At 35.5% G+C, this 16531-nt stretch overlaps 1 protein-coding gene across 2 annotated transcripts in view; it reads right to left on the bottom strand.

Moving 5' to 3' along the window:
• Positions 1–310: 310 nt before the first annotated feature.
• The window catches only part of MAP4K5 (mitogen-activated protein kinase kinase kinase kinase 5), a 108309-nt gene continuing 92088 nt past the window's right edge, over positions 311–16531 (bottom strand). For both annotated transcript variants that reach the window (XM_027569988.1, XM_027569989.1), the window contains exons 27-33: positions 15117–15220; positions 14356–14533; positions 11095–11163; positions 8884–8976; positions 5574–5644; positions 3312–3367; positions 311–1946 (exon numbers count right to left, since the gene is read on the bottom strand). In XM_027569988.1, the coding sequence (XP_027425789.1) occupies positions 1859–1946; positions 3312–3367; positions 5574–5644; positions 8884–8976; positions 11095–11163; positions 14356–14533; positions 15117–15220 (659 nt within the window). In that variant the 3' untranslated portion in view covers positions 311–1858. The remainder of the gene's footprint in view (positions 1947–3311; positions 3368–5573; positions 5645–8883; positions 8977–11094; positions 11164–14355; positions 14534–15116; positions 15221–16531) is intronic.

The raw sequence follows: 16531 nt of genomic DNA, 5'->3' as shown, positions 1-16531 counted from the left end.
CATAGGACTGTAAGATGAACTGTGAGCTCTGGATGCATGGGGTGGTGGGCATGTTAACTATGATTTTCATGTCGGGATCTATTTAGGTCTTTCCACCTGAACTGGCCAGATTGCAGAGAGAAGACTTCGAATATTGTTGGGATGGGAAGGTCTGGCTGCCAGGATTCAGTGAGAGAAGGAGGACACTGGTCTTTGTATCTAGTATGTAAATATTCTGAGTAAGGTTGCCTGCCATCTGGTGTTCCAGTGTCCTTTAGTTCAGAGGCCCCCTTTAACATACCCGAAATAAACAAGCACACACTTAATGAAATCAGATCATATGTGCATTTTTAAAGAAAATTTACTTTATATTTTATTTGCATAACATTTTTTTGTTTGCATAGTGAAAAGAACAGAGTCACAAGACTCATGGTCTGGCTCAACCACCAACTTGCTGTGTGAACAGGGTAAATCTCTTAACCTGGCTAAACCCTTATTTCCTCATCTGAAAAATGGAAATGATAATACTATTTTACAGAACTGCTAAAGACTGACTGAGATTGTTATACTGTTGTCCTCTCAAGTAACTGCTGAATATAATCTATACTTTGCTATTGCTAACCCCTTGTTCATCATCTCAATGCTAACTGTTCTCAGTAAATGCATTAAGACAACAGGTACCAAAAGTGACACTTTAATTTTGAATACTAACAATAGCAAAAGAGAAACTCAATAATGGCCCTATCCTTTATTTTTAGAATACTGGTTTTTAAAATACTTATTTATACTATCCCATCAGGAATTCAATTTTATTTAAAGATTTTTTTTCCTTAAACCTACTCAAAATGGATACCTACATATGTGAAAAAACCAAGATTACACATGTAGCTGCTTTACAGTTTCCCCTCTGGTACAGTATAAGTAAAATACATATCACGGGCAGTTAAATACGTCCCCCCTACATCAGGGATGATCATATATATGAGTATTAATTTATTATGCATGATCCCTTATGTAAAAAAAAAAATCACAGGTATATTATACTGCTTGTCAAGAATACATACACATGGTAGTCACATCTAGACACACACACCCCTCTAACAATATTTCAACCATTATCAGTATCTTCTGTATGACCCCCTGCAACTATTATAATTGAAAACACAAAACTCCCTTTTAAGGCAATTCTGGATGATCCTGTATTATAAAATACTTGTGTTAAGCAAAACTGCATGTATGTACTGAATCCAAACACACTGCCTTTAACCCCTCAAAGTACTACTCTTAAAAGTTAAACAAAATTTTTATACATTATAAAAAAATTTAAACTGCTCTGAAACCCTCCTTTGCTAAAAGTTACATATATCACACCACTCCAGCAAGAGATTAATAAATAAGGATTAAATATTCTATTTTACAAAAACATACAGAATGGCCAATGTCAAAGTGAAAGGCTTATTTGATAATTTTTTTATCAAATTATGTTCATTAAGAAGGAATAAAACATGGTATAAAATAAGAAAACTATCACTAAATTTATCCCTCTGAAGATAATCACATGAGTTGTTATCTAAAAATATCATGGCACCCTTGTTACAATATGTTTTTAAAAGACTGTGTTTCCTGGAACTAGAGGACTATTTGTCTCATAGCTTTTATTAAGCAAACTTGATATAACCACCACACAGTGGCAAGAGATAGAACAGCTGTTTCCAGCTACAGAAAATATTGAATTCTACCTTAAAGTACAGATTATTTGAGATATAACCCATAGAAGTTAAAGTAAATCATAGTGTAGTTTGTACTGAACTTAAGATATTTTTGCTGATTTCAATGGAGTATAGTCATTTTCCTGTCATTTGAGATCAGTTTTTGTTGTTTAGTAACTATTTTCATGTCCAGCCAAGATGTAAAGATTGCTGTGTGCAGTAGGATTTTCTGTTGGCCTGCTTTCCAAAACGACAACCCTGCAATTAAACCAAAACAAAAGGCTTGTTTAAAAGTAAAAACAGAGACTGCATGCTTCATTCAAATACTAATATCAAACCAGGAAAGAATATCATTGTTCATATTCTCATAAAGATCACAGGTGCACTGTCAAATTCAGCTTTACACTTCATAGGTTAAAAACAAAACTGAATAACAACTGTATGAATTTATGAATATAAAATACTCAAAACATTTCAGGATAGTCTCATCATCTTACTCCAATTAAAACCAAATTTGCTTACTCGTATTTGCCAATAAAAAGTATAATAAAGCTTTAGAATACAATTGATTCTAGAACAACATTAGGGTTAGGGGCACTGACCCCCTGCACAGTTGAAAATCCATGTATAACTTTTAACTCCCTGCAAACTTAGCCTACTGCTGACTCGAAGCCTTACCGATAACATGAACAGCTGACTACCACATATTCTGTATGCTTTATGCATCTACATACTGTATTCTTACAGTAAAGTAAGCTAGAGAAGAAAGTTATTCAAAAAATCCTAAGAGAAAATACATTTACAGTACTGTACTGTATTTATTGAAAAAAATCTGCATATAAGTGGACCCGTGCAGTTGAAACCTGTGTTGTTCAAGGGTCGATATACACTAACAAGAAGGGGGTGAACGAAGAGCGTAGAGAAGAAAACAGGAATCTAAGAGGCACCCATCCAAACAGTGATTCTGTGACCAGCCTGAGCTGGAAGACCGGAGGTTTTTCGTCCTTGCCTCACAACTGATGCCTATTACCGTAGCCAATTTTGCTGCAGTAACAACTTTGGGTGGGAAAATAGGAAGGGAGGGGTATTTTATTAATTGTAGAGGTAGACAATATAGACTTTGAAGAACAAAAGCTACTACATTTGTTTCCTAAGATGGCACAGTTTTGGAATTTGTCTTTCATTTTGATCAGAGAGACCACATAATTCCTTCTACTTTAGACTGACTTCAGAAACGGAGTCAAATGTTTTCGGATACAAAATGATACAAAAATGTCAGGAGGTGCATATTCTTTTGGGTTTATGTAGTGCTAGTTAATAGAAAATAACAAACCGGGAACAAATGATGAAAATTAAGGGACCTGAAATATGTCATGGTACTAGGGGCATGAACACGCTGTTTTGGCTGACTATATCTCTAGAATCACGATCCTCACACTGGTGGGAAGATTGCTGAATCGAATAGTTAAATTCTTCTCTATCTCAATAAAGATACAAGGAAATTTCTCTAAGTTGCTGAGCCTTCTAAGAATCTTGTTTGAAACAGTTACAGGGTGATAATATAATTAAGAACACAACTACTGAACTCCTTTGGTAATGAAATTAAAACAACCAAACTATTACCTGTCTGATCCCAATAAGCGGAAAACTCTTGTTTCATCTGAAATCTCCTGGGTAACCTATGAAAAGAAAATACCTATAGTCATACCTTCATCCCCATATTATTTAAATCATAATTTAAAAACCATTTAGACAGAGCAATTTTTGATAGGCTCAATTCCTCAAATGATATAAATTTTAGTAAGTTTTTTTTTGACTGCCTTATTAAGAAATAAATGAACATTTATGGAACATCTGGTATTGGTCAGGTACTTTCCTTAAGAGAATTCTTTGTGATATATAATTCCCATATTATTGGGGAAAAAAACCACTAAGGCTCAGAGAAGTTGAATAACTTGCTTAAGATTATATAACTGGTAGACCCAGGATTTCAATACAGGTTTGCTGAACCGCAGAGCCCCTACTCTTTTTTCCTTTCCCTCAGTGCAGATGCTTGACGTGGCACCCCATAGCCCACCTGAGTTCCACAGAGCTGTACTCCCAAGTACTAGTGTCTTACTTCAGTGTTATCTATGGTATTCCTCTGCTCTGTTTTCTCCAAAGCTGTAGAAGGTACACAAACTCATGTGCAGGTACTATTCCAAAGTGTGGGGAGTTTATATCCCTGGGAATAACACTTAATCAAAAGAGACAGCAGTTGGTGTATAAATGCACCAGCCTTCCCACCTTCAAATGAGTCTATTTTGAAGTATGCTCTATATCCTTCCTTAGGTGGTCCCTTTACGGTTAAGCCCTGGCACGCATAGTGGGAACCAGTTTATTAATATACTCTTTACTGTTTTTTTTGTGGTTGAATGGTTGAGTAGTACTTTATGAATATCACAGCTAGGCGCAAATGAAGGATGAGAACACAAAAAGAAAGAGGTAAGCAAGATGAGTTAAAAATAGGAAATAGAATTTGTACATGATATAGTGAGCAACAGGTATTTTCTATAGATTTTTAACCACAGGAGTGACACACTGAGAAAAGCATCTAAGGACAATTAATTTTATGGCAGTAAGTAGGACTACAGGTTTCATTAAATGCAGGGACGTGGTAACATTTAGTGACATGAGTAACTAGATAAACTGACATATCCAAAGACAGCTGATTTATGCTATTTTCTCTTGGAAGCATTCTGACTCCATATTCATGTAAGAGGTACAAATAATCAGTCACATATAAATATGAGCATGGATAAAACTAAAGATAATTCAAATAGAAGACTTTCAGTTTTAAAATAAGTCCAAAAATGTGTGAGACAATTGTGTAGAAGAATTACACGGGTACTCATATGAGTAGGAAATGTCTGTTAGGATCATCTTAACTATTAGGATTCATCTTCCAGGTCCCTCTCCTGCATAAAATGTAGCCTGATTATCTCAACTAGAAGTGATTTTTGAAGACCCTCCCTTCAAATCCAGACTCTGCCATTTACCTAGCCACTTAACCTGGGCAAGATACTTAACCACTCTGTGCCTATAAAAAATGGGACTATGAGGGGCGCCTGGGTGGCTCAGATGGTTAAGCATCTGCCTTCGGCTCAGGTCATGATCCCAGGGTCCTGGGATCTAGCCCCACATCGGGCTCCCTGCTGAGCAGGGAGCCTGCTTCTCCCTCTCCCTCTGCCTGCCACTCCCCCTGCTTGTATTCTCTCTGTCAGATAAAAAAAAAAAATCTTAAAAAAAAAAAATGGGACTATGAATAGTACCTAACCCCACTGGATTATTAGCTTTAAATAAGCTAATACTTGTAAAGTGCCTGGAACACGGATGGTCTAAAAGGTTTGATATTTATAATTATGCTTCATTATGCCTTACAGTGTTATAATAATAGTGTCTTGCATGTTGTTGGTACTCAATAATTACTTACTAAATGAGTTAATTTTCTTAGATTTTTCCTTAGTGCTGTGATCTAATACATATTAACTTAAAATTTAAAAAATAGTATTAAAAAAGAAGCCATACATTTATAGATTATGGAAAAGACTTACCAAATTTAGAGAAGTTTAGCAACCTTGGCAACCACATTTACAGATTACAAATTAGAGAACTGAAATTGTACAAACTCATGTTTGACAATTCCTCATGGCCACTGAGAATCATACAATGAATACAAAATAAAATTATCTGAAGGGAAAATACTGGCAATTTTGCTCTATCAGTTCAAAGCATTAAAGGCTCTAAACAGAGTAATGTGGGTTCAGAAAGAAAATGCATAAAATGAATGTTTCAACATTTAAAATCTTTTGTGGGAATCACAGGAGGTAATGTGAGAAGCCTTACCTCATCTGATTTGAAGCTTTTACCCTGCATTCCATGTTTCCAGAAAGCCAACACACTATCTTGAAGGCATACTAAAAAAGATGAGAGAGAACTGAAACTAAAATAAAGCACAGAGTAATTCATTATACATTTTCCTTTACTGTTTTAAATAAATTCTAATGTAAATCTCTCAAGTGCTTGGTGCAAAATTCCACTGTCTAGACCATCAGTTCCCAACATTTTTGTGGCTAAGCCATGCCTAAGCTCAAATAATTTATTGAGGCAGGGTCATGCAAGTTTTCAAAAATATATATAACAGGCATTCATTTAAACATGAGCTAACTTCTACTGAGCTGGATATCAACATATTAATTTCTCTTTCATATGCTATCTTTTGTCTTAGATGAATAAAAAAACATACATATTTGTTTTTTTGGATCAAAAACATGGTTATTTAAATACTGTCATATATTTACAAGTAGCTATTAAGGAAGCATCTTTTTTTTTAAAGATTTATTTATTTATTTTGAGAGAGTGAGAATGTGAGAGAGAGAGAGAGTACATGAGAGGGGGGAGGGTTAGAGAGAGAAGCAGGCTCCTTGCCGAGCAGGGAGCCCAGTGCGGTACTCGATCCCGGGACTCCAGGATCATGACCTGAGCCGAAGGCAGTCGCTTAACCAACTGAGCCACCCAGGTGCCCTAAGGAAGCATCTTTTATTTATATTTACATTTCCCTACTACAAATTTTATTTTAAAATGTAAACCTGTCTTATAATCCAAAATGTACCCACACACTATTTGATCTGTGAGCCAGTTCTTATTCGGAGGGGCTCCCAGTTACAGTTCTCACTGCTGCAGCCTTCAGCATTCCCACCCCCACCCACCTCAGGCCTCTGGAGTCCCCTGGGCCTTTCCCCCGGACTTGCAGGCCCCACTGTCCACACAATGGTTCACCACCAAGCTTGCTCACCTTCCTAATGGCTTTGGATTCAGGGGTGACCATGACCCCAAAGTGTGGCCACCACATGACACGCCACAATCCCTCCTGCTCCCTACCCATCTCCCCTGTTCCCCTGGTGTGGCCTGAAGGTCTTGGAGGGAAACCCGTTCTTGTGCCTTGTCCATCTCTATCTTCTCCTTGGTTTCAAGCAATAGGCCTGGGCCCACTGAGGCACCCTTATGGGGTAACTCAGAGGTTTAGAAATAGAGTAGGCAGGTCACACAATTGTAGGGGAAGAGAGCAGGCCCTTCCTGGCAGGGGGCTGCAGTCATTAAAGTGTAGTCAGTGAGGGAGAGAGCCCATTTGATTTTGGAGAGTTAGCCACATGCCCCACACAGTAAAGGTAAAGAGAGAAAGTGATTGAAGCATTTTGTTTCTTACTAGAATACGGACTCTGTAAAAAGTTAATGTAAGAATGTTCTGGGAATATAAATTAGCTCAATAAAAATAAAAGTATTTTACAGTAACAAATCACATGTTTCACTAACTGTGACAAATAAAAAGACTCAGTTACTGGTTTTATTTTTAAAAGGTGATTTAAAGGGACTCTTTTTTTACCCAGGAGGATCCTTGTAATTATTTCCAAGTTCACTAGCAAGGAGAGATGGTAGCTTAAGAGGAACAAACTTCTGTGTAACAATTAAAATTTCCTAAAATATGTGACACATGTGAAAAAGTTTAGGTACCAGTATGTTTCAGTTAAAATGAAAAGGAACTAAAGATCTGTATGTCAGAATCCCTATTGAAAATATTAAATCTTGGAAACTGGTATGCAATATCCAGCACATAAAGGAGTAAAAGAAGAAACTAGTTTCAAAATTCCTTTTGTCTGGCCATCTACAGAATGTTTAGGTTTCCTGCTTCAATAAATTAAAAATTTTCCAATTGCAAGCAAATTACTTTTATGTAAAATGTTTACACAGAGGGATGAACGTACTTTGCAAAAGGGCAAAATTCCAGTTGAGAAACCATTAAAATATTTAATAGATGAAACAGAAACTTTCTAAATGAGAAACATATTTTTAAAAGAATATACATTTAATTATGAAATACATGTACTTTTTACGGCACAAATAAAAATTGCCAACATTGTTTTTAACTATTTTTGACTTATAGTAGAGTCACATCATATATTGTTCAAAATGTTTCCAGTTATGGTATTTTTTTCATAAGTTCTATCACCCCTGGGAAAATATTTACTGACATATAACCATAGAGGATGCAAACAACAATAAAATAAATATAATTTTTATCATAAAAGCAATGAGTATTACACAGAGTAAAATACTCATTGGCAAGGAAGCAAATTAAAATGACTTATTAGTTTCCAAGTCCTATGGGAAACTGGTTATTTATCTATTTATTTAAAGATTTTATTCGTTTGACAGAAAGAGACATAGTGATACAAGCAGGGGGGAGTGGGAAAGGGAGAAGCAGGTCTCCCGCTGAGTAGGGAGCCTGATTCGGGCCTCGATCTCAGGACTCTGGGATTATGACCTGAGCCGAAAGCAGACGCTTAACAGTCGACTGAGCCACCCAAGCGCCCCGGAAACTAGTTATTTATAATATAAATGAACCTAAAAGCAATAACCATCAACCCACCAACCTGAACTTTACATGGCAAAGAATCAAAGCGTATCTAACACCATTAAACACATCACACAAATACCTTCATGATTTGGAAAAAAACTGGGAGTACATAATTCACTTCATGCAGCAAAAGGAACAATGAACAGAAATTTTAAAAATGATTTCAAGTTTTAACTACCCAGGAAACAACAACAGAAGATTTATTAAGGTCTAGACCTGCACTGTGCAATATGATAAAGCAACTGGCCACATGTGGCTATTAACATTACAATTACATTAAAATTTAAAAAAAAATTAAAATTAAAATGTAGCACTAGCCATGTTTCAAGTACTTAACAGGTGTGGTTAATGACTACTATATTTAAGAGCACACAGAACATTTCCACATCACTGAAACTTCTATGAGACACTGCTGGTCTAGACAACCCCAAGTATGGAATAAACAAAAAATCAAGTATTCTAAACACATTATTAAAAAACAGAGGCTTAGGCAAAATAGGTGGAGGGGATTAAGAGGTACAAACTTCCAGTTATAAAACAAGTAAGCCACAGGGATGTAATGTACAGTACAGGGAATACAGTCAACATCACTGTAGTAACTTCGTATGGTGACAGATGGTAACTAGACTTATTGTGGGGATCATTTCATAACGTATAAAAATATCAAATGACTATGACATATATCTCAAACAGGATACTGTATGTCAATTATACTTAAATTAAAAAAAAAAGCAGACTTACCTACAGATTCAATGCGAAAATCAAAACTTAGCTCGGAGGCCAGTTTCTTACTTGATTTTAGTTTTCCTTGTAGATTTACAATTTTTACAAATTCTTAAAAAAAAGAAAAAGCAAGTCAAAACTGGAAATACAAATCTGCTAAAATAAATGGAACTTGGTAAGTGGATTTTATATGGATATAGAACAAATATTCTTAATAAAGTTCAACTATTTATTACCATGATTCAAGTGTGCCCACTGAAAAACTGTTATTAATATGTGCAAAACTATCTGTTTTATAAGATATAAGAGTGACTTCTTTAGTAAATAAGGCAATTCCACTGCTATTTTTTTCTTTCCTTTTTTCCTTCTCTTTAGGATTCTCATTTTTTAAAAAGCATGTTTCAAGGTGGCGACCTTAGTGCCCAAGTACTTAGCAATTGGAGTTGATATTTTCCCTCACAAATTATATAACATATGATAAGTAATATTTGTAGTAATCTAAAACTTTAGTATATGAATAATATTGTATAGAGGTACACAGGGGCAACAAATAGTACTTCTCAAGGGTCATAATTTTTTTTTTTTTAAGATTTTATTTACTTATTTTGACAGAGATAGAAAGACAGTGAGAGACGGAACCCAAGCAGGGGGAGTGGGAGGGGGAGAAGCAGGCTTCCCACTGAGCAGAGAGCCCAGATGCGAGGCTTGAGCCCAGGACCCTGGGATCATGACCTGAGCCGAAGGCAGATGCCCAACGACTGAGCCACCCAGGAGCCCCAAGGGTCATAATTTCTTATAAGTAAATTCGAGGATGGTGAGTATACATAAATCTATTTTTTATCTATTTGTTTTTAATTTAACCATCTTTAGCTCTGATTTGGAAGACACCTCTCTGCATTACTTTCTTATCTGTCTACCATGATTTGTGATTATAGTCCTATCTCTTCTGCCGCTTACTAAAATTGATTTATACTGTATAGTTGACAACTCACTTTTAAAGTCTCATTCTGCTCCCTTAAAAAAACTCCAAAGCTCAAGAAAGTCACCTTTCCATTTACCTTGAATAACTGGCAAATGGAGGGCCTCGCTAATCAAAGGTTTTTAACGTTTTTTGATAAAATACATAAATCAACAAAATGAAAACTAAGCACATTTTCCTTAGATGAATCAGAAGGTTTTTAGGGATTTTGGCATTAAAGACTCAACATTATTAATATTAAATTCTGATTATTTGCTTAATCAGTACTGAACTTCCTACTTGTTTGGATAAAAAAGAATTTATCAAAATCACTTAAACGTAACAGAATAACACTCCAATCTTACCAGTAGTCAAAGAATCCAAAGTACTTAAAGAAAGGATGATGGGTGAATGAAACAATTTGGGTTTTGGTTCACTCTACAGTATTAGTTGATCTTTATGATTATGTAAGGCAAATCCACTAGGGAACTCTTTAGAGAATAGGAATTAGGTCAAAAATACAGGCAAATTCAGTAGTAGAACAATTTTTAAAATTACCCTGAACACCTCTGGACACGTCCAGTAATTTAAAAATACTGAAATGGATCAAACATAGCAACGGTTGCCAAGTTTTAAGTGTAATTTTAAGTTTGGGTGAATTTCACCTTGCATGATTTACTGTATAAAAATAAGGTGAGTTTTAGGAACCTGACTTCTTTGAAAATTGAAATAATTCCTGTTTTTGTTGTTTTTTCTGCTTCTCCACTGCTTATAGTACAACATATTTCTATCAATAACATCTCTCCCTGCATCAAAAGAATTATGAATAGCAGATGAAGGTGTCAAATCTGTCTGTACATTAGACTCTCACTTCTACATGATTCCAAAAGTTCATGTTATATGACAAAGTGACCATACTAGTATAACCTTCTATTTTTTCCATTAATTAAAGTAAGGTAGGAAAAAAACTCTCAGTTTTATAAGAATTTTATACAGAATAGTTTTATACAAAATTTTACCCCAGGGTTATGGCAAGCTGTCCTAATACGTTTCCAAGTAGGTCAAACAAAATAAAAAAAAAGTCACAGAGAACAGTATTAACAAACAGATCAATTAATTACTGTATCTGTAGCCAATTTAGGTTTTTCATCAATAAAAAAAGCTACTTTTAAGGCAGAAAAGGGAAAATCTTGAATTATAGTTTAACAGAATTAATTCCACGAAAAGATGTTATATCAAGTAGTATACTCAAACTTTAAAAGTGTACTTACTATCTAAACACACTAAAACAGTATCTCTCTCCAACTGTGTTACGTGAATGGAATCTAACTGTTGGCTGCCTTGGAAGGAGAAAAAAAAAACAGGGTTATTGTTACACAACATGCTTTAGAAACCAAAGCTTAGAAAAGAAACACAAATGCTGAATTTTTTTCTTTCATTTAAAACTAGTCTTTGAAATTTAACACAGAAATTGTATTTTGTAATTATGTTATCTTTCAAAAAATGTATGTAGGTCAACTTAGAACAGACCTAAGTCCTAAGCATAGCTAAGTGAGCTGAGAAAAACTCAACTTTGCATTTAATTAATACCTCAACTAGTTATAGAAAGGTTACAAACTTAAAATGAAGCCAAGGGTAAATATGAGGAAGAAAGTAAATGCATGCTATACAATGACTAGATTTTGCTGTGTATTTTACAATAGCCAATGGGAGGAGGGAAGCAAGATCAGTTAGGTGAATCACAGCATCTGAAATAAAAATAAGCCAGTAATTCAGAAAAATCAAAAAGATTAATGAAATTATTATCAGAGAGAAACCTTTTTGGTGTTGGTATATGTGTGCATATGTATAAGTGGGACTTCCTTTATTAAGAGGCCACAGAGTAACATAATGGACAATACTGTCAACAACATCTTTCCACGAAGCAACTTTCATAACTTTGCTGATATTCATGGGGCTGCTTTGCTAACAGGTGTGATGATATTTTTGTAAAACATTTTGGTAAAACAACTCATTTCAGGCACTCAGTTTGCCTGAATGGTCTAGCAAGCACTGAGCAGGGGGGAGGAGCAGAGGGAGAGGGAGAAGCAGACTCCCTGCTGAGCAAGGAGCCCGACGTAGGGCTGGATCCCAGGACCCTGACATCATGACCTAAGCAGAAGGCAGCTGCTTAACCGACTGAGCCACCCAGGTACCCCTAGAGCAGTCATTTTTAATTACATCTCTTTGGGAAGCCCTCTCCCTTAGAAACTGCACATTTGAACATAAACAAACGTTTTATATATTACTTTGGGGCTTGTGGACCTTTCAAAAAGCCCATACAAAGTGAAGCATTTAGATCTACAGAACTGAGACCTCAGTCAACACTCCAAAATAGTTTTTCTCAGTAAATCTATATACATGCCTTTATTCAACAAATATTTATTGAGTGCTGATAATATGCTAGGCATCACCCTTTGGAGATAAAGACATTGCAATGATAAGTTAAACTAAGACTGAAAGAGTCTTGGAATAGGAGTTCATTTTAACTGGTACAACTGTTGCTAACTCAAGGCCTGACCTCAACAATGAACACAGATGGGAGGCAAAAATGGAGAAACCTAATAAGAACCACCTCTGCTTGAGGGTGATTTGAATGATTACCCTTAAGCAGAGTTCTGGCTTTCCTCAGAAAGTAATTCTGAGGGGCGTCTGGGTGGCTCAGTCGGTTAAGCATCTGCCTTTGGCTCAGGTCATGATCCCAGGGTCCTGGGATGGAGTCCCACATCAGACTCCTTGCTCAACGGGAAGGCTGCTTCTCCCTCTCCTCCCCACTTGTGTTCTTTCTCGCTATCTCTGTCTCTCTCTCAAATAAATAAAATAAAATAAAATAAAAAGTAATTTCGGGTCTGCCTTAATTTTAGCCTAGACAATGTTAAAAGTGGGTAGAATAGTACCCTCAGGCATTAAAAAAACAAAGCAACAACCCCCCCCAAATTCAAAAGAGGACTAACTGTCTACCCTTGAGCAATGCAACCTCTTAATATATCACACAGAAGAAAGTGGTTGCAAATACAGATAACTGTATGAAATACCTTGCTCTATACCACTATTATATACTAACCAGTAAAAAAAAATAAAAGTTGGGGCTGTCTGCCAAAAATGATCTTGGTTTTTAAATAAACTGATCTATAACTCTTCTTTTTAGCATAACTATGTAATAGAAACATGTTTATGTTTGGGCTGTTTATATTTCATGATAAAACAATGTCATTTGCATCATTCTGTTAGCTATACAGAAGGTGGTGCTTCTAACTCAACTAAAAGCGTTTAAACAATAAATTAAGAAGAAAGGTGGAGTATAGGTGGGGTTGGGAGGGTAGAGAATACAATCTTATTTTACTGGAAATTATGACTTGGTCCATAAAGAGAGTGATCATAGACAATCCAGCGCATGCTGGAACTGGCTTGTACTGGGTTGTTAAATATTCAGGAATTTTGTGAGCCACATGAAATCAGGTTTGGTAGTTTGAAATATTCCCTTGGTGGGAGTATTTATACCACAGAAACTGACAACTGCTATGTCAGGCTTCTCTGTACCCCAAATGTAGTTAAACATTTATCAGAACACCACTGGTTCATACTGATGCTTATTCTCAAAGTGATATTGGTGTGGTTCTACATTAACTTCAACAGCTGGGTTGTATAAAGAGTTCTTGTAATTTAGCCTACAAATGAGCAAAAGATATAGTAAGATATTTAATAAGAACAAGCATCAAACTTGATGCCTGTAACAAATTTCTTCACAAGGTAATAAGGAAATATAACAGTGGTAAGTAATGAAACAGTTCTGACTGAAGCTTGCTTGACCTCATATGTAAAAAAAAGACTTGATAAATATAGGGTTACAGATGATCAAATAAGATACTAGCACAATAAACATTAAAGGATCCCCTTCATCTCACTTATTATGTAGATTTTTAAAAATTTGTGGTTGATTTGTTCCAATTTTAAAGTTTAAGAATAAACTTCCCAACCTTTTCAGAGCTTTCAGTGAGACACATATGATAAATCCTAGGCTAATGAACTATTGTTAAAAAGCACAAGAGCTATTTCCCAGTATCTTTAAATGGTAAAGCTTGGAGGTCATACATGAGAAGCTTCTAGTCAAGTCTGAAAAGCACTTGAACCTAATGATTCTAGGAAGTGTGGGGGGGAAAAACTTATAGGAAAGAGGTAAATCTCTTTGCTTGAGAAGCTGATAAATTTGAAAAATGTCTTAGAAAATTTAATTATTTAGTAAGTTCAAAAATTAACTGATAACAACTAAGACCTTTGTATGTCAGGAATCATTAAAATTTTTCTTGGTAAAATAATTTGTATCAATTGCCTCAGGCATATAGAGATCATAAACAATATGTACATGTTCCTCTGGACTTACTTGGGAAACTATGTTGATTGACTCTTTGAACCAGCCCATGCTAATGGAGCTTATTCTGCTTCTTTTATATGCAAAAGCATCAGTATTTTAACATAAGGTTAAAAACACTTACCTGCGCCAATTTCTGTAAACCATGAAGATGCAGAGTTCAAATTGATTGTCTCAAACTGAACAACCTGATTTGATTCGGTGCCCTTGCTAATAGCTACACAGACCATAGGATATTCCTGTTCTGGTATTACCAGCATTTCAAAAACATTCAAAGGACTTGGCAAAGGAAAATCAAAGTGCTGCAAAAAATAAACAGAAGTATAATTTAGAAACAATCTCCCCATTCATACTGTTGAATAAAGCCAAAAGAAAGGCTTTCATTTTCTCCTTGATTGATCTACTTCTAAAAATGACTACCTCTAAAATGATCACGGTAAGGTTGAGTTTTCTATAAAAATATGTTTTAGAGAACTGGCCAGATTCATCTTTATGGCTGTGATGCTTCTGTAAGTTAACTAACATAAGTTACAGAAGAAACCTTAACCAGAATACAAAAACCCCTAAACCAAGTAAACACCCATAAATAACTGTAAATGTGTGGAGTAGCATAGTAGCATTGAGATCATATAATTTTAAGCATTTTATTTTTGGTGGGGAGGGGCAGGCAGAGAGGGAGAGAGAATCTTAAGCAGGCTCTATGTTCAGGGCGGAGCCCGACATGGGGCTTCGTCTCAAGACCCTGAGATCACAACCTGAGCCAAAATCAAGAGTCTGACACTCAACCGAATGAGGCACCCAGGCACCCTGAGATCATATAATTTTAGCTTCCGTTATACACTAGGGTTTTCTAAAGAAGAAAACTATGAACAAAGTAATACATACCTTTATCAACATGAATTTCTGCATTGGCTCATACCACTGAAGTAAAACAATTCCAGACTGTAAAGCTCCACAGAGGTATTTATGTCCTGTGTAAGGGTTTCTGACTGGAAAGAAACAAAGCAAAACAGACACAACCAAAACACTGAACACCTTGATACAAAAACACAATTAGTTTAGTTCATTAAAAGCAACAACTGAGTTATGCTCATTTAAGAGCTAACTTACTTTCTTTATAAAGGCAGTGCTGATATATGGGAAAAACAATGAAATGTGGCTTGCCATTGATACCAAAATATGGATGGAAGAAACTATCTGAAGTGATTATTTAGCTGATAAAGAAAAATGATTGTTTCTATTCACAAGGATGATAAGAGTAAGTAAAGAAAAAGGATGTTTTTTCTTTTGGCTTTGTTACCCTTTCCTTTTCACTTTCTTACCTCAATTTTAAATTATATACAACTACTTCTAAACATCTTTATGTTAAACATAGGAACCTGCTACAAGGGACAATATTTTAAGCACTAAAACACGTAAAAACCTTCTACAAGGGACAGTATTTTAAGCACTAAAACACCTAGAATGCAACCTAAAGAGCTGTTTTTTAAGTAAACTAACTGAAACAGAAAGTCTAGGAAGCAACTGAAATCTATGATTTCATTTTTGGTATAGTAGTTTACTTAAGGTAAGATGAAAATAACTATTTTACATTTTACTAAAGATGTAACTTTCTTGACTCAAATCTACAAAAAATCGTAATTGGTCTTTCCTTCTCCCCAGTTTGACTCCCATCAACAATTATATGTATTGATTACATGAGTAGTTATTTGCAAATAAGCTGTATCTTAATATATTTATGAGTTTATATCTTAAGATTGTAAGCTTCTAAGACCTTTCTTGAGTCATAGATCTTGGGATTCTGATAACAGATATGGACCTAATTCTCCCTGGAAAAATGCTTATGAAATTTGTTTATAACTAAGAAAGTATCCTATGGAACCATGCAGCATGAAGATCAATGAGTAAGCTCATTGCTTCAACAAACAGAATTAAACAGGAAGTTAAGAGCCCAGGATCTGAAGTCATGGACCAGGTCTGATCCCAGGTTCTGTTTCTTACTAGCGATGTAACAAATATCATGGAGTTGATTGATGGTTAAATGAGGTAAAATAATTATATAGTAAAAAATTTAACCTTGCTCCAAAAGAAGTCTGGCCTTTGTCCCCCCTTTTGGGAGGTAATCTCTAAGCTTTAGGAATGTCATGTTTGATAGGAGTGTCTTTGTTTGCCTAGGGCCTTGGGTCACTGAATAGTCTAATAATATGATCTCAAGTGGGGGCTTGGGGAAGGGGAAGGACAGTCATGCCGAAAAGACCAGCAATGTGATTTAGGATTTAGGCTTTGGGTCATGCAGTATC

This window comes from Zalophus californianus, chromosome 6, assembly GCF_009762305.2.
Source record: "Zalophus californianus isolate mZalCal1 chromosome 6, mZalCal1.pri.v2, whole genome shotgun sequence".
Taxonomy (NCBI): domain Eukaryota; kingdom Metazoa; phylum Chordata; class Mammalia; order Carnivora; family Otariidae; genus Zalophus; species Zalophus californianus.
Note: the sequence above shows the minus strand (reverse complement) of the source record. Positions and strands in the feature narration are given on the sequence as shown.